At 46.7% G+C, this 23241-nt stretch overlaps 1 protein-coding gene across 2 annotated transcripts in view; it reads right to left on the bottom strand.

Annotated features, from left to right (window-relative positions):
* The window catches only part of LOC119460647 (uncharacterized), a 47660-nt gene that overhangs the window by 6033 nt on the left and 18386 nt on the right, over nucleotides 1–23241 (bottom strand). For both annotated transcript variants that reach the window (XM_037721686.2, XM_037721685.2), the window contains exons 3-11: nucleotides 22669–22764; nucleotides 22410–22483; nucleotides 21044–21194; nucleotides 19790–19858; nucleotides 17178–17265; nucleotides 11873–12024; nucleotides 3926–4024; nucleotides 2334–2425; nucleotides 1252–1347 (exon numbers count right to left, since the gene is read on the bottom strand). In XM_037721686.2, coding sequence (XP_037577614.1) covers nucleotides 1252–1347; nucleotides 2334–2425; nucleotides 3926–4024; nucleotides 11873–12024; nucleotides 17178–17265; nucleotides 19790–19858; nucleotides 21044–21194; nucleotides 22410–22483; nucleotides 22669–22764 — 917 coding nt within the window. The remainder of the gene's footprint in view (nucleotides 1–1251; nucleotides 1348–2333; nucleotides 2426–3925; nucleotides 4025–11872; nucleotides 12025–17177; nucleotides 17266–19789; nucleotides 19859–21043; nucleotides 21195–22409; nucleotides 22484–22668; nucleotides 22765–23241) is intronic.

Consider the following 23241-nt stretch of genomic DNA (forward strand, 5'->3'; position numbering starts at 1 on the left):
AGCAGACACACGAAAATGCGTCTTCCGGTTCGTCAGCCCTTAAAACCCGCAGTGCCAAATCACTGGAAGCGCCGAGCGCCTTCGTCCTGTCGTCTGCTTCACATGCCAGTGCTCTGACAGCTGCCGTTCGCGGCGCTGTTCGCCAGCATATCGCCGCCGCGCCGCTGGCGCCTTACGACGGCCGCCCGGTGCCTATACTGTAGCCGAGCTCCTCTCTCGCTCTGGACCTACTGCGCCATCTAGCGCCGCGCGCGCGAAGTCCCTCTCCTATTGCGTGGTCTCCAAGATTGCTAACGCTGAGAATTAATTCCTCGTTGCCCAGCCCGTGAACGTCACCGAGCGGATACAGCATTGGGATTGCTGTGCTGGGGGACCCAGCTTCAATACGAATCAGTACCGACGTTTTCTAGGCGAAAGCCTTTAATGGCTCATACTCGCGGCTTCCGACCGTCCGTCCGTCCGTGCTCTGGAACGGTGTCAGCTATGGCCTCTCTCCCTCACACTCTCTCAGCAATCACGTGATGGCACAGCGGCGCATAGCAACAGTTGCGCCGCCACAGCTGTTGCCTCTCCCCCTTACACTCTCTCGGCAATCACGTGATGGCACAGCGGCGGCGTCCGACCGTCCGTCCGTCCGTGCCCTGGAACGGTGCCAGTTGTGGCCTGGAGAAGCGTGTGCAGTCAGGTTGTCGACTGGGCTCTTTGTAGTCTGTGTGTACTTGGCCCCAAACCTCGGACAAGAAGCAGTCATTGCCTTTGTGAATCGCATCCTACCAACAAGCGTCAGGCATCGGCCGATGGTCGTTGTCGGGGATTTCAACCAAGACGCAAGGAATAGACATGCATTTGTCAGTGGTCTACAAAGTTCACTAGCGTTACAGTTGGTCACACCGACGACAAAAAAAAAAAAGACATGGCATAGTCAGTCGAATGGCCACAGGCTTTCGCCGAACACACTTTGGAATTTACAAAGTGTCCTTCAATTTTCAAGTCTTTTCCTTTTGTTAGAAAGACCGTCGAAGTAAAATGGCTGGAAACACGATACAAACCATCAAGTGGCCGGGGGAAGTATAGGCTAAGAATGCTAATCGCATTAAAAGAAAACGAAAGCCTGTTTTCTTTCTTTTTTTTTTTTTTTGCCTTGTCGGCTTATCTCTTGTCCGTGTCGTTTGCGCTGTTTTTAACTATGAAATCTATTGACGTTCCTCAACAATAGTGTTCGGAGATTAGCGGTAAATGCAAACAACTTACGTCGCGCTGTGAACAACTCTGGCGATCACGGGCAGAAACTGACCCGCAGCAGCGAAACCGGCGAGGCCTATGCCAAGACGCGTAAGCCAAAGTTTTCTGCAATGAAGAAAGGGGAAAAAAAGAAAATATAAATACATCGCGACAAGGCAACACGTCACCGTCAAGAAGTCACCGTTCAGTCCGGTATACTGACGCACGGAGTGCGCAAAGATCGAACATCGAAAGCCAAGCGCTAAGGTCGTAATGGACCGGAGCCTTATGTCTCAGAATAATTAAAGTGGCTTCATTTGTCTTAAAGCCATTTCGGAAAACTAAATTGACACAAATCGATGTAGTCTGTTTCAAATAAAAGGGAACACAAAGACGGTGATTTTGCGAACGCGTAAGCCAGAACACCCCCTCACTGCTATTTCCTATTTAGTTCTCGTGTTAAAAAGCGCCCTCGTTGAACTCGCCGAGCGTGCTCTACGAGGGCGTGTTCTTCTCTTCCTTTTCAGCGCAAGAACAGGATACTAGCTTTAAACGCAGGTGTTCTTTTTCGCGATGGCGCTCCATATACGAAGTGAACGTATATCCGTTGGTGTTTGAAAGTGGAAAAGCTTTACGGCAGTCACTAGCACACTTCTATGCAGTGACAGTATTTTTAAGATAATAAAAAGAGAAAACAAACATTATGCGTGTCCCAGAAAGAGGCAAAGAAGATTAAATCTACATAGTCTACAATCAGGATCGGCCCATCTACGCTATTGATTACACTGCCTCCAAGATCGGCACGCGTTACAAACCACGTTAAAACCCTTGCGAGGACACACATCGCACACTTGTGTCAGAATCGGTCCACTTTCGTCACGCAGTCTCCGGGATCGGCGCAGTTTATTCGGCGAGGCACGACACGCCAAACATCCGGGAGGTAAGCGTGGAAAGCTACTCCTCATTTAAATAGAGACGGGGAAGTATATAGGAAAGAGTTCACGAGCCTCGGGCCACACCATTGTGTAAGTCCGTCCTGCATTAAGCGTATGCGATGCATGTAGTTCGTGTACTTCCTGGACGAGGCTGTGCTCGGCTGGTTTTATACTCACGCAGGAATCGGGATGAACTGCACGGGACCCACGAAGAGGAACGCCGCGCAGGAAACCAGTTGCGCAATGAAAATGACAAGGGCGTCGGCTTCCTGCAAACGGATGAGGTCGCTTTTTTATCGACACTACTTTTGTGACTGAGTCAGATTCAGCAGCAAAACAAACACGATTAACTGTGCCCTTTAAGATGACCCTGCGATAGTGCGTGGGTTGTCGCTGCCTCTTCAATGGCGTTGATGCCGAAACACTAGTTTTGTTTCTCTTTTTTTGTTGCGTTCTGGCGCTGCAAAGCAACGCCTCCTTGCCATATAGCACCTCTATACAGAATACATAGCACACCGATACACGCACGACATGATGCCCACATTGCAGGAATTCTCTACAAAGCTGCCAGCGCGGGTTGCTACCAGTCTACCGGAAACTGCCAGAAGATACCAACACCGGAAAGAAGCACCGGTAGAAGCTACCAGCACCGGAAACGTTTAGCATTGCTACACGTTTCCGGTGCGTGATACGTAGCATGTTCATGGAAATGAGCTTATCATGGTACGAAGCGTTTTCCGCTGATACATTATACGGGGGCGTCTTTACCGGAAAGTGAGTACTGCCACATTTTTTTTTTTTTTGCATTTCTACGCTCATGCAGAAAACAGTAAAATTATGATTTGAATGGAAGTTTGGTTGCACCTCTAGGGTTTTGTGAGAGCTGGTTGCGTGTTTTCATAAAAAAATGCACGACCGCAAAAAAAAAAAAAAAAAAAAAAACTGAGAAAAAGAAAGAAAACGCCTGCGTAGACACGTGAACACTGTCGGGACTGCATGAGTACTTTCTGAAAGTCGTTACTGAACACGTAACCTCATCTTCCAACCGAAAGGAGCACGCTTAAATTTGCAAACTGGAGCAGTTAAATGAGTATCTCGCCCAGTTTTCCCTAACACGGCAAGTTGCTCTTACGAGTGGCTCCTATATATACGACTGCGTTCAATTCAACGCACATTCGTGGTGGTACTATGGCGTGGATACACCACTTTGCAACCCAAGACATGGGATCTTGAATATGCTGCGTCACACTATTAGAGGGCCGACAGCTCATACAATCAAATGTGCCCGCGGCACACGTCAATCTTAATAGCGTGACGCTATACGGTTAAGTGCACCAAAAGCTTCTGTTATATTTGGCGGAGGTAAAGAACGAAAATGGGTCGCTTGTTTTGCTTTATCTTAGTTTTGTGTCGGCCAGTGAACAGTAAATTGGTTGCTTTTCTCTCTCGGGCACTCTAGCTAGTAAATATGTTTTTAAAAGTAAAAAAAAATATGCTTCGCTAAACTATAATGAACCCTGCCTCCGAGGCTTCTAAGGCCTTAGACTCGCGGGTTACTCCAGGCTTGATTTCAGCATTATAGAAAGTCTGCATTAAACATGAAAAAGTTGTAGCTCCTTTCTGGTTTCGAATCGAAAATTACAAAACCTCTTCGTCGGGCGACACCCATGTTGTTACAGTAGAAAGAAAGGAAAACGCGAGCGTTTGGTCATTAATTACGGAGCTAAGAAATTACTGCTGTTGAGAGCGGCAGGCATATATATACTTACGAATTTCGCCGTGATGACGCCGAAGAGTATGGCTCCGATGGCGTAAGCTCCGAACACGACGGCGAAGGAGTAGTCGGCGCGAGGGTCGCTCTCGTTCATCTGCGAACAACGCGGACACGTCGCTGAAGCGCATTTTCACCCCCCAAAAATAAAGATAAAATAGAGAGGTGTGGTGCATGTTAAGTAACTCTTTGAAACAGCAATATTTCTCCCTGAAGGTAACACCATACAGCACCTAGCTGGACGTCAAGCTCTAGTGTCTGCAGCAATGCGATTTTTCTTACACAGTTGTCAATCACAATTTCCCTCTTGCGTAATGTCAATTTGAATTCTTGGCTTTTACCTGCCAAAACCGCGATTTGATTATGAGGCACGTCGTAGTGGGGGACTCCGTATGAATTGTGACCACCAGGGGATCTTTAACGTGCCCCCCAATGCAGGGGCATTTTTGCATTTCGCCCCCGTCGATATGCGGCCGCCGCGGCCGGGATTCGATCCCGCGACCTCGTGCCTAGCGGCGCAACACCATATCCGTTAGGCCACTGCGGCGGGTCTTACGTAATGTCGATTCTTGTTTTGCGCTAAGATCGTTAAGTCTGTTAACTTCACGCTGTAACTGCTATAGTCACTTCAAACTACGCCGAACTTTATATAACGCGGTAATACTAACTTCGTACATATATAATTGCCTCGCTTATGCCAAAAATTGACGTCGTTAAATATCTGCGTTTTCCGTGGCCAACAAAAGAAATGTGGATGAACAAAAATAAAAATGCAGTAAACAGGCGCGCATGACAAGTGTACGTTTTTGTAAAGCGCCTATTGCAAGTCAGAAGCGCACATCACTCGGAGCGGCCACCGGGTCGTGCTATTCCAGCTATTCGTGTAGACCACAGACGCGCGTGTGGCGGCGCTGCCAAGTTCAATCCCCACCCTTTACCTTTGTGCCCCTGCCATCAAATTACTGCGACCGACTCGAGATCCAGCGACTCAACTGCAGGATTTATCCTCCCCGTCACAATAAGCTCAGCACTGAAGAGGCAATAGCCCTCAGACTTATCCAAACAAACACATTCCCAAACCTACACAGATACAGCAGAATATACCCACAAACATATCGCGGCATCTGCCCCGGCCTGGTGCGGCAACACACGCCCTACACTCTTTCACATCTCGTGGGGGTGCGGGGGCAAACCTGAACATTTAAAGACGCCTAACATGTCATTTGAGCGGTGGGAGGTACAGCTGACCGGCGATACCCTGGCGGGACAAGAAGCTCTCGTCCAGCAAGTACGTCGAGCAGCCATGGCCAGTGGAGTCCTGGAATAAGGACACCACCCACTCGTCCTCAAGATCAACGACCTCGATGGTGTAAATAAATGTTTTCTCTCTCTCTCTCTCTCTCTCTCTCTCAGTTCAGCTGAAATTGATAGCCGAAGTTCCTGCTTTCTCTTTTATTTCTACTTAGTAATAAATTAACCTGCGCTGGTTAACCTATGTTTTTATTCAATTATATGGACACTTCAACCGGATTCCTGCCGTCGCCGTCGCCGTGAGGTTCCGTATAGATAAAATCTTCACCGCGCGCCGTATGCCCGAGCGGAAGCGTGCGGGGACGCGCGCTGTCACGGAGAGCGAACGCACTCAATCTCCCACGCGCAAGCAACGAAGCGGGAAGCCAGCGCCGGAGGGAGCGGGGTGGGGGGGGGGGGGGGGGGGGGCACTTTTACTCTGCCAACAACCGCGCTCGTCGCTCGACCGCGCCGTCTCTTATCTCTCCCACGCGCAAGCAAGGAAGCGGGAAGCCAGCGCCGGAGGGAGCGGGGGGGGGGGGGGGGGGGCGCACTTCGACTCTGCCAACAACCGCGCTCGTCGCTCGCCGCACCGTCTCTTATCTCCACACGGCTCTGACCTTTATGCACTGTGCATTCGCCGCTCAGTTTCTGTTGAAGCGATAGACCGCACGTACCTTCGCCCGCTGCAGCGTATGGGCTTGCTGCCAGCGTTTTCACAGTCGTTGTCTGCAGTCATTCAGTGCGATCTATTCATGTTTGTTTGTGCGCGCTCACACCACGCTTGTTCATTCAGTTAGTAATAGTCGGGCCACATTTTCCAACGCACGCTACACATGTAATGCTGCCCGGATCGGCAGTGCAGCGCTACAGGTGTGTCCCTTCGCACGCGCGCTGCCCACGGGAAGCGCTTCTCATCAACACCACCGTTTCACAGGCGCCTTCTCGTGGTCATCGAGTCTCTCTTCATGTCGGTCTACTTACGCCGCAGCACACCTGCTTACTTAATCAGCTCATGTTTACTACAATTCATATTGCTACCAAAGCCGCTCACCTTACTTCGTATGTCATTGCTGTGTTGCTATCGCATTCATTGCTTCGCCCTTAGGGCGAAACTGTGACATTTTTTTTTCCTACAAGAACACTCACAGAACACAAAAACTTGTCTACACGGCATTGTATTTAGACGAAGCGTCACAGGATGTCGCTACAAGTGTCCGGTAACCAGGTGTTCCTCAAACACCATTGCGTAGACCGCGTCCACATTCGTGCGGTCACGACGTTCTTTTGTGATTCCCCCCAGCAGTGCAGCAATATTGTTCTAAGCACGATCGAACCAATTGCAACGATGTCGTTCTTGATGTCGTTGCAATAAGGCAAAGCTAAAGCTATGCTTTTTCATCCCCGCAACATGCACCCTAGAACTAACGCCTATTATGCTCAATAATTATGCAATTGACGTAGTGAAGTCCTTCAATATTTCAGGCGTATATTTCACACATCATACGAGCTATAGCGAGCATATATTAACTACGTAATTACAATTCTTCCTGTTAAAGTTAGGCTGCTGGTTTATAACTCTTTATTTCTCTCCCTCTTACAATATTGCAGTACCGTTTGGGGTACTACGGGTATCACTAATTTGTCCAAGTTGCACCTTCTTCAAAAAAAAAAAAAAAAAAGCTGAGAGATGCATTGCTGGTGTGCCTTACTGTTTCCCAACACGTGACTTCTCTTTACGATATGAAATATTACCAGTCTCTGTCTTATAAAATTACAGCCTTTTAATGAGCTTCAAATCCTCTTCACGAAATGATGAAAGTTATATTGGTCATCTGGCAGAACTTGCAAAAAACACCCATATTCCGCAGACAAGACATAAAGAAATGTGGTTAGTTCCAACACCTAGAGCATATTACACCGAGCAATCTATCTCTTATATTCTGCCAGTGTTATTAAATAAATTAAACCAAGAAATCTTTGACCCTTTGGAGCATTCAAATATTGTTATTAAACAATTTTTTTTCTGAACAAGTTTATGTGATGATACCGCATGTATTTATAATTATATTGTTTCTTTCTTTCCCATAGCGTTGTTACTATTTTATTTTGTACTGCAACGAATAGCGCTGTTTCTTACCTAGTGTTTTCTATGTTTGTGCGAAAAATTACCTTTTGTTGTTGGTCTGCTGTACTGCTAAGTTGAAAAGGGGACAGGACCTCTGTCAAGCTTGCGAGCTTTTAGTCCTGTCTCCTTCTCTATTTCAGAGAAAATAAAAGACTGATTGATTGATTGATTGATTGAGTGATTGAAAGTTATTTCGATTTACTGGTATTATGCGTCATCACTCCTTTTGTCCTCCCGAATCAGTAAACCTAATTTTGTACAATGCGCTTTTTCCCCCTCTTTGTTCAATTACAGAGTTCTCGTATGGGCCACAGCTACGGCATGAAATATGCATAAACAGACAGTTCGATACGGAACAAAGTTGCGCGTGTGATTTTTAAGGCTCCGTATCTCGCGCACACTGCTGAATTATCACGAAATCACACCATTATTGAGATAAAATGCATGCATGATTACAAATTCTGCTGTTCTTTTATACTTATTGGACTAATTAAAAAGGACAAATCATTATCAGGCTCGCGATATTAATAGCAAACTGCGCAACGCACAGTACTCGACATCCTCAACCGTGGTTAGTAAAAAAAAAGTTGTCGCAGTTTCACCTGAAAGGTGAAGCATCAATTGCGATAGCAAATTTGAAGAGAGCTATACGGAGTAATGATAGCAGCTTTATCAGCTGTATAAACTTGGACATGCAGCAGCACCGGCAACACGCAGAACTGTTGTCGACGCCGTCGGCGTTTTGCCCGCGTTCGCTCAAAATGTGTGCGGCGTTGCATGGTGACTGTTGCCGGAGCCTCTGATATAAATAGGCACTTGGTGCCGCAGCTAAACGTCGCCTCCCTTCCCTCCCCCTCCCCCCCCCCCCACGGCCTTTCGTGCGTCGGAAGAAGGCACGTTTGCTCTACATATATGGTGATTGTAGAGGAGGAAAGAGACGCCTACTTCTGCAGCCCTTAAGGGAGCACAGAGCAGAACGCGCGTTTGTTCTCCGCCGTGCGTTCACTCCCCGTGAAAGCGCGCGTCCCTCGCGCCCTTTCACTCGCACATACAGCGTTCGGCGCGCGGCGACGATTTCATCTCCATTGACGTCATACGGAACCTCACGGCGACGGCGACGCCGACGGCAGAAATCTGCTTTTGAGTGTCCATATAATTGCTATCGCAATAAAAATCACGGACAAACTACGAGGATCAAATGTTGAATCATAACTTGCCTTCAATACTAAACAAATTGCATGATCACGTCCAAATTACTGATATCTGTAGTCTTACGCTTAACTAAATGAAAAAGATTACACCATCTTCCCGTAGGGGAACCCTGAGTAGTATGCGAAGCAGCCATGGGGTCGACCACGGCGCTGACACTGGCGTTGACGCTGGCGCTGTCCGTGGCACTCATCGCGGCGTTGCGTAGGTAAGATTTGCGACGCTGCTCGACGAGTAATGGCTGATCTCGTCGCAAACCTTCGAGCTGCCCCCAGAGGCACCGGCAACAGTCACCAACGCCACGCGCGTTCGGTGCGAACACGGATAAAACGCCGACGGCGTCGAGAAGAGTTCTGCGCGTTGTGGCGCCCCCCAGCGGAGTATGCAGCGCCTACCGTCGCGCCTCTAACCGTAGCCTCCTCGATAAACTCGTTCGAGGAGGCTATGCTCTAACCTAAGCTGCTTCGCATTATCACGCGCGGAGCCGCAGGTGTTGCCATTCGTTGCGCAATCCGGAGAGGAGAGGCGCGTCGGAGAGGAGGGAGGAATGCCGAGAGGAGAAGAGACGAGACAAGGAGCGGAGGAGGAGGAGGATGCGCAGTGCGGGTGTGGACGCGAGAGGAGGGGGAGGAGGATGCGCAGTGCGGGTGTGGACGCCGCACGGCGGAGGGAGAGAGGGAGTGACATAGCCCCGACCATAAGCTGCTTCGCATCTAAAAAAATAGATATATCTTATAGTTCCCGTGGGCACATGTGTTTGCTGACGACTTTAAATTTTGCAGCATCTTGTCTGTCTGTGTTTACTGCCTATTTTCATACTTGGCACACTTGTTTTAGGGGCGAAGCTCCTTATAGCGGCACCCGTTCGTCCCCGTCGTAGTAGGTAGCCACGTCTAGTTTTATGAATTGCTCAATAGATGGCGTTGTGTGTCCCTATATGTATGTATACCCATATATACACATATATGTATAGTATAACCGGAAGCCGACTTCCGCTTCCGGTTCCACTTCCGGTTCCGGAAGCCAGCTTCCGGAGAACGCTTCCGGCGTTTTAGGGGCGAAGCTCCTTATAGCGGCACCCGTTCGTCCCCGTCGTAGTGTGTAACCAGTCCTAACGCTAGTACCAGATGTCGGTATAAACTAAACGTATTGTTCAAAACGCCGTTGATTGATGAAAGAAACCAACGAAACATGCCAGATGTTTCTCTCTCGTCCGTAGCTGTAGTTTACCCGAATGATCCTCCGGTGCTTCGCCCACTCATCATCATTCACTTCGTGGATATGCGGTGATTTTTTTATTTGTCTTGTCTTTAAACTACCATCGTTGTTGCCTCATGTGGATACGAGGAGGCGAGGGTCCCTCAAGGTGTATGTACAGCTTTTTTCCCATGGTCCCTTCGCGCGTAACATGTTTGTTGCAAAATAAACATCATTATCATATTATTATTATGTGAAAGCTTCCGGCATCATCTCGGCCGGCACCAAATGTTTTTTTTTTAATAGCGACTTCGATTCTGTTCAATTTATTAGCATACCCAAAAGTGAATGCGAGCTTCTTCTGGCTTCACTCGCCGCTGGTTCCTGCACTAACACACTCTCGCTACCTTTTGGAGCTATAGTGTCTGTGGTGACCGTCACGTGGCTGATTTTACTGGTAATGAGTGGTCATATTACATACCGGTAGCTTTCGTTTCTTTCTTTTTTTTTCTAACTATACAGAATTTTTATAAACCACCCGTCGCATGTAGCACAATTCTAGTCTTGAGCAGACATCCCAAGCCATCGCAGCGGAGGGCACCGAGGGCACTGTTGCAGTTTTTAAGGGCAACACACTTGGACAAGCGGCCGTAGCCAAAACGGATGTTTATAGTGCTACTGTGCTGTGCGGTGACAGTGTGCGCTGACAGTGACCGACTGTGATTGTGTCTGTGCTCCTTACTTTCTCTATCTCTACTTTCCTATCACTTTACCTCCCCCTCCCCTCTCGGCGTAGGGTAGCAAATCGGATCTTCCCATCTGGTTAACCTCCCTGCCTTTTCCCTTTCTTCTCTCTCTCTCTCTCTTGAGCTGATTTACTCGAAGAGGTGGACATTACTTGTACGAGAAGTTAGAATGTATAATGGAATAACCAACTAAATTTCAGTAGTTAAGTTTTAAACTAACTTTTTACGACATATTTGCAACTTGCGAATTGCTTTAGCGGATGAATTCGCAAGTCGGAACCACTTGGAACGGATTCTCAGAATGACGCATGTTTCGAGATATTAATTCTCGAAGTATAGGACTAAATAAATTGGCAGTCCAGTTAATTTTGTGCTTCAATGCATAAAACGACGTTTTGTTTAAAAAATTCAGAGCCCTTCCACTATACGGTGAAGATGGAAGCCAGCGAAGCTGTGACTGTGGTGGGTGTGCTATAGTGAATATTGCTATAGCGAATTTATATATTATCATTATTGACTATATTGAGCGTTGTCGGCATGTTCGTCAAAGAGCAAGGACACCAGCGTCTTGCTTTCTCCCGACGCGATGGCGAAGTAGTGCGTTTGCTGCGCCAAGTCCGCCCATCGTCATAGACTAGCGTATGAGCCACAGCGTTCATAGCCGCGGCACACTGCACGGCATCGTCATGATCCTGGAAGATGTGGTTAAACGAGCGTCCATCCCATAGCGAGTCCAAAGGGCAACAGTTGATAACAGCGCGATCTCTACGTCACGAGACAAAGGGGCACAATAATTGGTGGGACGTGCCGCCGCCGAGTATCGCGACACTTGTGAAAGAGGCATCGGCGATGGCGAGGGGTATAACAATGGGTCATCCATCATCTGTTTGGCAACTGGGCAGACATGGAGCCAAACCACCACGCACATGGAGCCGAAATTGTTGTACACGCCGGTCGGTCTACGGACGCGATCTCCTGGAACCTAGCCCTTAACAGCTTCGCTGTAAAAGTATGTGGAACAACAGTGCGTTTTTACCACAATTTTCGCGGCACATATCGCGAAACTAGTGCCATCTTTATAGTTCGTTGCAACTGCATGTTCCTTGCAAATACACCGGCTACAATTCGTAAATTACAATGTGTGCCGTAAAGTAATTAGTTAAAACACAATTAGTGAATGTTTGTTAATGAATCAATTATGCAATTTTATTTATTGTGCAAAAGTAATGTACGCCTCTTAGAGCGATCCAGTCCAATGATTAGAATTGTGCTATCTGCCACATAAATTTTTGGAAATCCTGTATAGTTGACAAAAAAAGACAGCAGCACCTGTTATTTATATATAGTGCACTTTCTGCTACACAGCCGCACTCACGGAAGTGAGATGTGCGATGAGCGTGGTGTCAAAGTGAGCCATGGTGATGCCTCCCAGGGCCAGCGTGACCAGGTCGACCAGCACTCGGGCATCGGCCAGGAAGGCGATGGCGCTGCAAGAGCTCAACTTGAGCGTTTTCTCCAAGGGAACGCCTGCAAAGCGCACACATTAGTGGTCACTGCCGAGGACGCCACGATATTCTGAGGCATTCCCTAGTTACCTCCTCTTTTCGTGCGCGACTTCTTACGATATCTACTTTCAAGCAGGCTCCTTGCCCGAGACCTCAGTGGGGGGTGGTGCTCTCTCTATTTCTCTTGCAGTATCTGTACAGTACTGAGCAAATGTATATTTATCATATTTTATATTAAAGAACACTAAATCGGTAAATCAGTGTGGACGTCACGAAGTTTAAGGTATGTTTTAGTACATTAATGCGTTCGCATTATTAGGGTACTTGACACACTTTCCGGGGGCTATCTATCTAGTCTAAACGTCTCCCCGCCTACCCGGGTCACTGAGTAGACAGTGGTGGGATGGGCAGCGCATCGGGCTGCTGTGCTGAGGTAACAGGGTTCGAAACCAACCATCGGACAAACTTGGGTCACTATGTGCTAATATATGTACATACGTGCCGCTCTTCAACGGACCTCTTTCATGCCGACATGGGTCACTGCAGACGCGGGACTGGGCAGGTATCGCGGTTCGAAGAAACTCTTTGCGCCACTCGGTCTGTACTGGTCTTCAATGCACGTCTTCGACGCCTACTTGGGTCACTGGGTATGTGCCACTGGGAATGTGCCGCTCTACAATGACGACAAAGAGCCCTTAAATTTATCCGATGCTGAACGAATCGAGCCCACGTCACAAGGGCTCCTCAAGGACAGCAACCCAACGCATTAGAAGGCTGCGCCACAAATGCACCGGGTGTGCGCCGCTTTTCAATCAACACCTTTCACGGCAACGCTTTAGCGAGCTGCGCCATGGATGCACTGAGTATGCGCCGCTCTTCAATGAACCTCTCGCCAACCTATAGGTTACACAGTAGAGAGTTTTAGATTAGGGGGCCCTTACGCTTGCGTCCTCCTAATCTAAAATTCTCTATCATGTACCCCTGAGTGTGCGGCAAGCGAGGAAACAATTCTCAGTGTTTGCATGCACCGGCGCGCCACGCTTCTCGTCTCGGAGGCCACGCACGGACTCCGCGGCAGTGCCACTAGGTGGCGCAAGCGTGTCCAGAAAAAAAGCACAAAAGAGGGGCCCGGTTGCCGCATGGCGCGTTTCTCAGCGTTCTCACGCACCGCCTCGCCATGCATTTCGGAGGCCACGCGCATGCTTCGTGGCGGCGACGCTAGATGGCGCTGAGTGTTCTTAGCGCAGCGCGATATAGAAGTCCCGCTGGAATACACGCCTCATACCTCGTTTCGACGTAGGCAATGCTATACTGATTCAGTGCTCACGCATTACCATCGACGGTCACCGTTCGATGGGTTCTGTCGCACTTTTCTTTGTGGCGCAGCATATTTCTTTGTTAAGTTCAGTCTTTGGCTCCTCTAGAAAACACCTTTACTGATTAAAAGGTGTCCACCTTTACTGATAACTAGGCCCGAGCAGGCGCTTTAAAAATCTGCATCATGCGGATCTGGTGCGGAAACTTCAAGGCGGGGTCGCCAACTGTCTTTCGTGTTTATTTATTTTATCTTTCCCGGCTTACCCATCCTCCTCTCGCGGTAACAGTTACTTTTGTGGTATTGTAGAAAAGTAATTTACTAATACAGGGCTCATTTGTTTTTCTCTTTAATTTGCCTTTAACGCGCGTGGCTTGTTTTGGCGCTGAAGTAAACGCTCGGGTATATTGTACTTGCTTAAACATGATATCCAAATGTGCGGAAGCGCTCCTGCTGACACGAGCGTGTTCCTACGTTTCCCGTTTAAAAATACACGCTGTGGGTCATTCTTTAGAGCGCGACTGAAGTTATCGCATTCAAGTATATTTGTATTTGCATATCGCTACAGTGTACGGGTGAGCAAAACACAAGTGGCTGCTGTCATACACATGGAAGCGCTGTGTTCCGCAATGGTAAGAATTTGCTGAAAGGTTCTACCATTTTGTGTGACCTGACAGGATAATAATAAAAGTAAGCAAGTGTTACACGTTTGTAAAGCGTGAAGGCGAAAGCCTGCCAGCTGTGGAAGAAGATGACGACGAACGCGCGAGCAGTAGCACGAGTGCGAAGGGCATAATGGGAACGCTGGCATTATCAGCGGCATCGGAGCCAGCTGTGGAAGACGACGACGATGAACGCGCGAGCAGTGAGTGGCACGAGTGCGTGTCTGTGACCACGTGACGTGTGCGATCAGGCACGCACTAGGCAAATCTTTAGTAATCCACAACCGTGGAGCAGCATTCTGCAATAAATAAAAAAAATCAACCGTGGCTTCTGGGAGGTGTTTTCGCCTCGCACCGCCGAGACCCGGTTTCGATTCCTATACCCACACCGAAATTTACCAAATTTTCTTTTCAAAGCCACTAATTTACTTTGTTTACAGGAACCTCCCTGAGAAATGTAACGTCAATCCGACCGTTCTTAGATGTATTTTTACTCTTTGCGGCGTAGGCCATTTATCGTCACGGCGCAGTTTCGCCAAGGTATCTGCAAGGTCACCACCAAGGGAAACGCCAACATAGACACCTGAGGCTTTCGCCTTAAAATATCAGAAATAGAGTCCCCAAGCGGCTTTGTGTACCCAAAGCCCTACTCTCCGCTCGTGTTCTTTTGTATACTTTTTGCGTTCTCTTTTACACTCAGCCGATAGCGTCCCCCAAATTAAGCGTCCCATAAATTTGAGCCCTCTATTCTAAAATTGCCTAATGTGAGAGTATAGAGAAACTGTACGTTATAAAATGGCTGTCTTTTTGTTTTGTTTTTTTTTTTCAGGTACTACGAATGCAAAACAAGAACACGATTATATACTATTTGTCGCCGTAGAGGAGTTCATGCGAGACACCTAAAATCTTACGCAGGGGTGTTTATAAAGAAGTTAGTCGAGTTGATATACTGCGGGAACGCATGCCGTGAATAGTGGATAGGAGCCAACTGTGGACGAGGAAGATGACGGATGCGCGAGCAGTGGTGCGTGGGAGCCATGTTTTGAGGCAACAACAACAACAACAACAACTTGCTAGTGGCGGCTGGGCGTTCTTGGGCGCGGCCGGCCGTGACTGGAGCTGTGGCCGTGGACCGCAGGATGGAGCCGTTCTCCCACAATACATAACAAGGTGCAGGAAATTGGTAGTATAAGATTATAACTTATCTGTAAGTGAATGCCCGTAACGAAGCCGCATTTATTGTTACTGCTTTGTAAGCTTGCCTTTTGGAGGTTACAAGAAAATTGGGTTCGCGCCTATAGAAATGAGCTGTTCAAGGGGGCCATTGTTACGTCGAAGCCCTCCGCTAAGCCCAATTTTTCTTTTCGGGCATGATAAAGGCAATCACGTGCGCGTTTACTTTTTTTTTCTTTTTTTAACAGTTAGCGGCGCTTCCCAGTGCTAAGTGAGATGAGCTTCCCTGGCACTTCGTAATCAATTTTCTTTTACAACAGTATACCGTTATATTGCGACTGCATGCCTTGAAGAATGTCCACACCAAACATCTGTTTCAGATGTCGACGAAATTGTGAAAGAACCGTTCAAGCTAGCGCAGTGAAACTCTGAGAACTATTGGGCCTGCATGCCAAGCGCAATGTCTGTAATTATCCGTGTTGCGGCAGATGTGTGAAATTCTGTTAATTATGCTTTGGAGCTTTTTGGAGTAATCAGCAGTGCGTCGTATCAGAACTATCGGGTGTATCAGGATGAATATTGGTATAGGAATGAAATGTGTCTAAGGAGGAATGTGTTGTCAAAATTTGATGTTTATGTACGTGCTTTGAGAGCTTCATTAATGAATTATCAAATTTGTGCCAATTAGGGTTATTTTCCATACTTGCCGAGGGACCATAATTCATGGCGTTTCCGAACTACTAGGTGTATCGAGATTAAACTTCATAGAAAGAAAACCGTTATTAGCATAAAAATGCTGAAAAGGTTTCAATGTTGAACGTGCATTGAAAACGCCGCAGGAAATTTTCAACGATGCCGCTGGAGCCTTTCGAAGGCTCCTTTAACAACTCAGATAATTGTAATGCATAATTAATATTTAATATTGTTAATTATAAATATATTATAATTGTTGCTGTAAGCAACAATAATATCTGACATGGCGAAGCACCGTTCGCGTAATGCGGAAGATGTGGATTCAAAGCTCCCGCTTGCGGCAAGTTGTCTTTTCGACCGCCCTTCACTTTTTCTTACTATATTTAAATTTCAATTAAACATATGATTATAAATTACAGCGCGAAGCCGGTCAAGGGTGAGAAGGGACAACCAGCCCGGTCCCACACCGTGTTTCAATTAACGTGACAGTTAATTCCCCTAGGCGTCTCTGGCTTTCATTGCCTTTTTGTTTCATATGGTTCTAAATATAACAAACAATCGAACCCCCCCAGAAACCCTTATTCTTATCTGTCAAACTACAGGATGTAAACTATAAAGGCAGCGTTAAACGCGTACACGAGAACGCACGTCCGGGCACGGCGGCACACGCGAAATTTATTCAGAAGAGCGCCGTGCCACAAGAATCGGGAAAGCAGATATATATCTATGGCGTGTGCGGAAACGTGTTAGCAGTGATCACACGTGCAGACAACGCGAGAAATTTCGTCCCAACTGCATGGCGCTGTATCGAGCACTATGCTATCTCGATCATCTTGCGCGAACCAGCTAGCTTGTCTGCGCCGAATCGCACGTATATATATACGAATAATCAATCCGCTTCCGTCGCTCAAAGCATACAATCGTCGTGCAGGGACGTTAGAGCACGAGGTGATGTTCTTCCCCCGAACTGGATGCATTGATCCGAAACATACTAATGTTCATACGCGTGGACACTCAGGCCATAGGGGGCATGCATACGCCTTGGTGTAAACAACGAAAGAGGCGTGTCACAAATCGTAACCGCTCCGTCTTTGTTCGATCGTGAAATTATCTCGTTGGTTTCTGCGAACCGTAGGGCCCACGTCGAAACATGCGAATGTGTTTCTGCGAGCACTGCGCGCAAGACCCAACGCTGTAACGTGCTCCGCTCAGGGGCCGACGCAGAGGGCCCGGCCATCAGGTGTAACGAAGGCCACGGCTATCGCGACGAGAGGCTGCACGCGCGCGCACTGGAATTGACAGCAGGCACCGCATGCGGTCACGTGATCTCACATGAGTCCAGGGGCAGGGCGACCGCGATCAGGATTCCGAGCAGCATGCAGCCGCCGACGGCGAAGTAAGGAAGCGGGTAGATCCACACCTGCGCACAGATACACACGCGCATGGATGTGACGTCGCCCACTCTACATGGAGCGCACATGTGCGCCCGCCGCATCGACCTTCGCGCGCTGTTTTCGCGCGACCTGGCATTTGCTGGGTCGCCGAAAGCAGTTACACCTTTTTTGTATTGTTTTTAAACGAGTACGCATAACCCAGGGTACTCGTCACTTAAAAAAAAAAGAGATATTCGCTGTTGCTGCGAGATAGGACATAGGTGTAAAGGAAGTATTTGCGCTAAAGCTGGACTGACTCAACGCATGGCTATGTGCCTTACCCTCCTGCATGCACAAACAGAGTTTGAAAACAGCAATAAATTTTAAAGGGAATTAGATACTGGTGGCAAGGAGACCACTTGTTAATAGAGAGAACATTCTTTAGGTTAGCGGACGCAAACGGCTTCCACTGGATCCCAACAAGATCGCGAAATAGTTTGGGTTGTTGCATTGCATACGCAAGCATCCAGCTTGCGTCCCTTAATCTAAAGCTCCCTAATAACTCGTCAAGTTTTATGTCCTGAATCTGTGTACCGAGCCACGGCCACTCGATCAAAACGCGAGTAGACCAAAATGGAAAAAAAAAAAAAAGAATGCAGATTCAAAGCACATTTTGGAATATACAGAGTGTTTCAGCGAGCATTTTGAAAACATTTTAAAGGTTACCTGTGGCAGATATCACAATTCTAGTTCATGAGCTGCTCTACTTGAAAAGGCGGACATTATTTGCACAAAAAATTAAAGTGCATAATCAACTAATTAGGTCTAACTAATTACCTTATGGCTCATATTGTAATTTACAAATTCTAGCCGTGGAGTTAGCAAGGCGGAGAAATACATTGGCGTTCCAGTTACTTTCTTAACAAAACGTCGTTATATGCATTGAAGCACAAAAGCAACTAGAACGCCAAGGCATTTATTTCTCCGCAAAGTTCGGGAATTATTATCTCGAAACTGGTGTCATCCTGAGAATTCTTTCCAAGTGTATCCGCCTTGCTAACTCCACGGCTGGAATTTGTAAATTGCAATATGGGCCATAAGGTAATTAGGCAAAACTGCATTAGTGATTTTTGTTAATTAGCCGATTATGCATTTCCATCTTTTGTGCAAGTAATGTCCGCCTCTTCGAGTAGCCCAGCTCATGGACTAGAATTGTGCTATCTGCCACAGGCAACCTTTAAAAAGTTTTGAAAGTGTTCGCTGAAACACTCGGTATGTGAAACGAATCTTTCGTAAAGCGGTTGATTAAATTCTATAAGTTTGCGCATTTCATTCCTGTTTCTTGGGCGTAAAGGAACGTGGCCCGCGCGTATGTGCTGTCATGCACCTATGCTACGCAATGCGGCAACCTTTGTATTATTGGCTTGGATTTCTTCATTTCTTATTTATTGCAAATGTACCGGGCCGCTTCTTAACCAATTTTTGGTATGTGCCACAGTATGGGAAGCATAATCATCATCAACACTCAGCAGTCATGTCGCCTTGGCACGATATCAGTATACGTGCGATTGTGGCCCTTTTTTTTTTCTTTTTTTTCTATATTTCCGTTTCTTTCTACCAATATTCATCCGCATCTTTATATAAATCCAGTGGCACGCCGAGATATTTAGGCACGGCGCTCCCCTTTACATTTTCGAAAACATCTGTCATTGCCTCCCAGGTGCCTTGCCAAAAACCTGCCCACTTATTCCAGTGGGGAAGTAAAAGCTTTTCAATAATCGCGCGGTCAACTGTGTGCAATATGTTCTAAGCAGCGAAAGGTTGGTACACGCACCAAGTGCTATGCATGAACCGGTTAAACGTTCAAAAGATACACATTGTTCTTGCCATCTCAGTTTGGGACTCTAAGTAGGAACGTGAGAGTCGCATAGAAACCTTTTCCGACCAGTGACAGCTGGCGGGCGGGGTTTAGCCCATTTTTTTAGACATATTCGATCCCATCATTGGAATCTACCATCCAATTTTTTTAAAAGTGTGAGTTATTTGGCAACAGAAGCAGTAGCACCCAGTCAGCAGCCACGATCAGGAAAGTCGCGGAGAGTTCGCAAAGAATAAACAAAAACGCTGGCCTTTCTGCATTCCTTCCACTTCTCGGATTGAGGCCGCCGCGACCGGAAGTCGGCGTTGCGACCTCGTGTTCAGCAGCAAAACGACCTAGTCGCTGAGCACCTCGGCCACTTGTGTGCGTGTGAGAATAATGTAGCGCCATTTGCTGTCTCGCAGGCCTGTCATATGTATACACGTCAGCGTTCTTGCGACGCAAGCAGCAACACACATGACATTCGTATCTATACAAATTTGTTTTCGTCCAACACGTGCCACGACAACAGGCTCGGTATGTTTAGTCAGAAATATCTGTCCGAAATTCACCGACGTTTGTCTTCCAGTTCTGGAAGTCTTTACTTTCCAGAACAAGAAGATAAGCTTTGTTTCTCACTCCAGTTGCGCTTTATCACTTGGCGCTAACACAGCGTTGTAATCATTGAGGTCAATATAGTTATGCATTCTTACCGAAATAAGTTCGAAACCCAGTATTGGTCCCAGCAAACCGCCAATGCCGACTGCGACCTCCGATAAGATCTGCATATCAAGAATAAGAGAGGTAACTTTCGTGGCATTTCATTCAATTAAATTTGTCACAGATCAACATTCTTTACGCACAAGAGTAATGAAAAAACATTTGTGCACCTCCAAATATCCTCTTTGAAAATTATCGTATGGCTATAGGAAAATAAAGGACGGTTAACTTGATAAAGGGGTAAGCTTTCGTTTCGTACGTTGACGTTTTTTTTTTTTTTTTTTTTTTTTTTTTTGGGGGGGGGGGGGGGGTTAACGTCCGCAATGCTGTTTGGGATGGAGGTATGGGTTGTGGCAACTTTACATATAGGTGAGGCTCATCTATTAAAGATTCGTACATAAACGTAAACTCGTATCTATTTGTTAGTGCAGCCTATCTTTGCTTCTACATAAAATATTTGGCGTAGGATTTGAGCTTTAAATTTTAACAGCGCAGTAGCTCTGTATATTTCAATCTCTTACCGCCGTATTCTAGAACGTTCCTTTACCCAGCACTCCACCTCGACTCAAGAAAATGCGCGTAGATATTAGCGCCACCCCTCGAGACAAGTGGTCACTGCGCTTCATGATCGCCTTCGGCAATTCCTGATAAGTGTAACTGCTTCATCAACCGAGGGTCGGCGTTGTGCTCGACTCAGTGGAGTGAGGATCGTTTGAGAACTTATTTAGATGGATCAGTACAAGAGCTCGTTACTCAATTTATGGGAGCAGGAAAGTCGAGAAATTCCATTTGATTCCCACCTGCACTTAAATAAAGAAAAACGAAAAAAAAAGCGATTGCGCACAAACCAACGACGATTATTGTGAATGTAAGCGAATAGCCGAACGCTTCTAGAACCTACCACCAGCCATTATAAAAACGGGCGAGAACACCCCCGCTGGAAAAAAAAATTTTTTTTCCTTTATAAATAGAAATAATGGAGTCTTTCATACAGTACCGATGCCCTCGAGAAATAGCAGTGATTTTAAAACCACTGGGGCCTAAGTTGGTTGGGACCAGAGTCTAAGAATGTCGTTTTCCTTGAGGGGAAGATTGTCTATAGTACGTATATGAGAAGCGCGGTAGAGAGCACTGTTCTTAGCGCACTGAAGCGAGAACCGTCACACAGAGGGTGCACAATTGTCTATTTGCATCCACATACTCAACGTTCGGAAGTTTCAGTTCAGAGGTGAGCGTTATTTACTCACCAGTGGCACGACGTAAGAGCTCTGATGCTTGTAAAAGAGCACGCTGTACATGGCCGTGAAGTACAGGGAGAGCCCCACACCACCGACGGACTTGATCGTCGCTCCCAGTGCCATGAACACCGTCTCGTTGACGGGAAGCCAGTGCAGGGCTCTGTGGAAGATGGTGAGCACTGGTGTAGCAACATCAAACCGGTTATGTGGAGAAACCGGTGATCCAATTATTCGATTCTCAAGTTATTCGAACTTGAAAACCAGATAACCGGAATGATCGGTTATTCGGTTGGTTATTCGGTTAATAGTATCCGGATATTCGGATAGCCGGATATTTCTTCTTCTGTACTTGTGCCGAAATCACCTCTCTTTCTCTGTTGTATTCTTATATTTGTAATAATTTGCAATATATTTGTAATATATTTGCAATATCAATACATGCAAAATAGCCAAAATTTTAATAAGCTATTAGCGACGCCAAATATTCGTGTCCGAATATTCGAATATCCGGCTAACCGGTTATTTAAATCGGATATCCTGAATATCCGTTTCTTGAAATCCGGATAACCTGATAAGCGGTTTTAGAGACCGGATTCACTTCCCTCCGCTTAAACCGGATAGCCGATTTGACGGATATTTGCAAACACTAACTACAACTACTTGTGCAGGAACCGAGAAAGTCAGCTGTTCTCACAGTTAATTAAGCAAGACGAAAATAACGCTTTCGCGAATGTGCCACAAGCATTAACCCCAGTCACACGGGCATACCAAAGGGCCTTTGAAGTTAAGGAGCACAGAGCTTTCAAAGGAACATTACTTCAAGCGATATGTGTTAGTGCTACACGGTCTCTAGATGGTCTCCGCTGAAGCTTTTAACAGACACCACAACGTATCCTAAAATGCATAAATTACGATGGACGAAACAACCTAACGATGAGCCGAAAAAATACCGAGGACAGTTCGATGCGTAGCAGCCGATAACCAAATCGCACGTGGCACCCATGTTGCGTCGATGTTGCTGCTGGCCTAGTCGGCGCTGCTGTACCCGCGCGTTGATGATTTAGATTGCGGGTGTCACGAAAGTGTTTAGTGCTTAGAAACTAACTTCTATGATTCAGTGAAACTTGTTTTTTAACAGGTAAAAATTAAACTTCCGTATTTATACAGAATCTTGTATTCTGTCGGACAACCTCTCGGCTCAAGAGCATTCCCTTGCGATTTTCAAGAAACACGCGGACTCACTTGACTGAAAGCTCCCTTCAACTAGACCTCCTTTGATGTGCTCGAGTGACAGCGCGCGTCCTCAAGTGAAGGATTTTTGGTTCAAAGTTTTTTTTTAATTTATTTTCGTTGTGAAATGTAAATGTTATATTACCCGAGTGCAACGATAGCCAGTGCTTTCAATACTACTCCAAACACCAGCATGTGGCTCGGGTAGATGACAGACATCTGAAAAAAAAAAAGGAAGCTTAAAGTAAATGGAATACAGCGCGGAATGATTGAATAAGTAGATACTGTATAAGAAAGCAAGATGTGCCCACCCCAACATTGTGGTGCGCACAGCTTTAAAATAAATGTCGCGGGAAGACAGAAGTTGTGTTATTCTTTGATCTGTCAACAAGTAGACTGCATACCAGGCTGTGGGAGAGTAAGGACCCAACTATGGCTGTGGCTTTAGTTGCACTGAAGAGGGAGCCAGTGTCGAAGTAGGTAAGTCCGTGACGTGACGCCTGTAACAGGAAAAATAAAGCAGGGCTTTCATTTTTGAGACGGGAGCCCCTTTGGCGTGTTACACGTTGCATGATAAATATCTGCTTATCATCGTCCTGAGCCTGTACTTCCTATACAGTCAAACACCTCTACAACGAAATCCTCTACAACCAAATGACTTCTAGAGTTGAAGGATTCCATATGTCCCGGCCGAATTCATATAGTACATCTTTCATAAGTACTGTGGATGCCTCTATAGCGAAGACCCGTACAATGAATTTGACTGTATAACGAATGAGTCCGGATTTCCCCGACGACTCATTTGGTGCTTCACAACGAACCGACATAGCGGCAGTATATATTCAGTAGATATGGTAGTGGCCTCCCATTGCCCTCAACAAATTGTATACATATCTCGACAGGAGAAAAAAAAGAAAAGACAAATCGTTGAGGCATGAAGTGGGCAGTGACTCGTGTGCTTATTTCATACTTTCCAT

This window comes from Dermacentor silvarum, chromosome 8, assembly GCF_013339745.2.
Source record: "Dermacentor silvarum isolate Dsil-2018 chromosome 8, BIME_Dsil_1.4, whole genome shotgun sequence".
Taxonomy (NCBI): Eukaryota; Metazoa; Arthropoda; class Arachnida; order Ixodida; family Ixodidae; genus Dermacentor; species Dermacentor silvarum.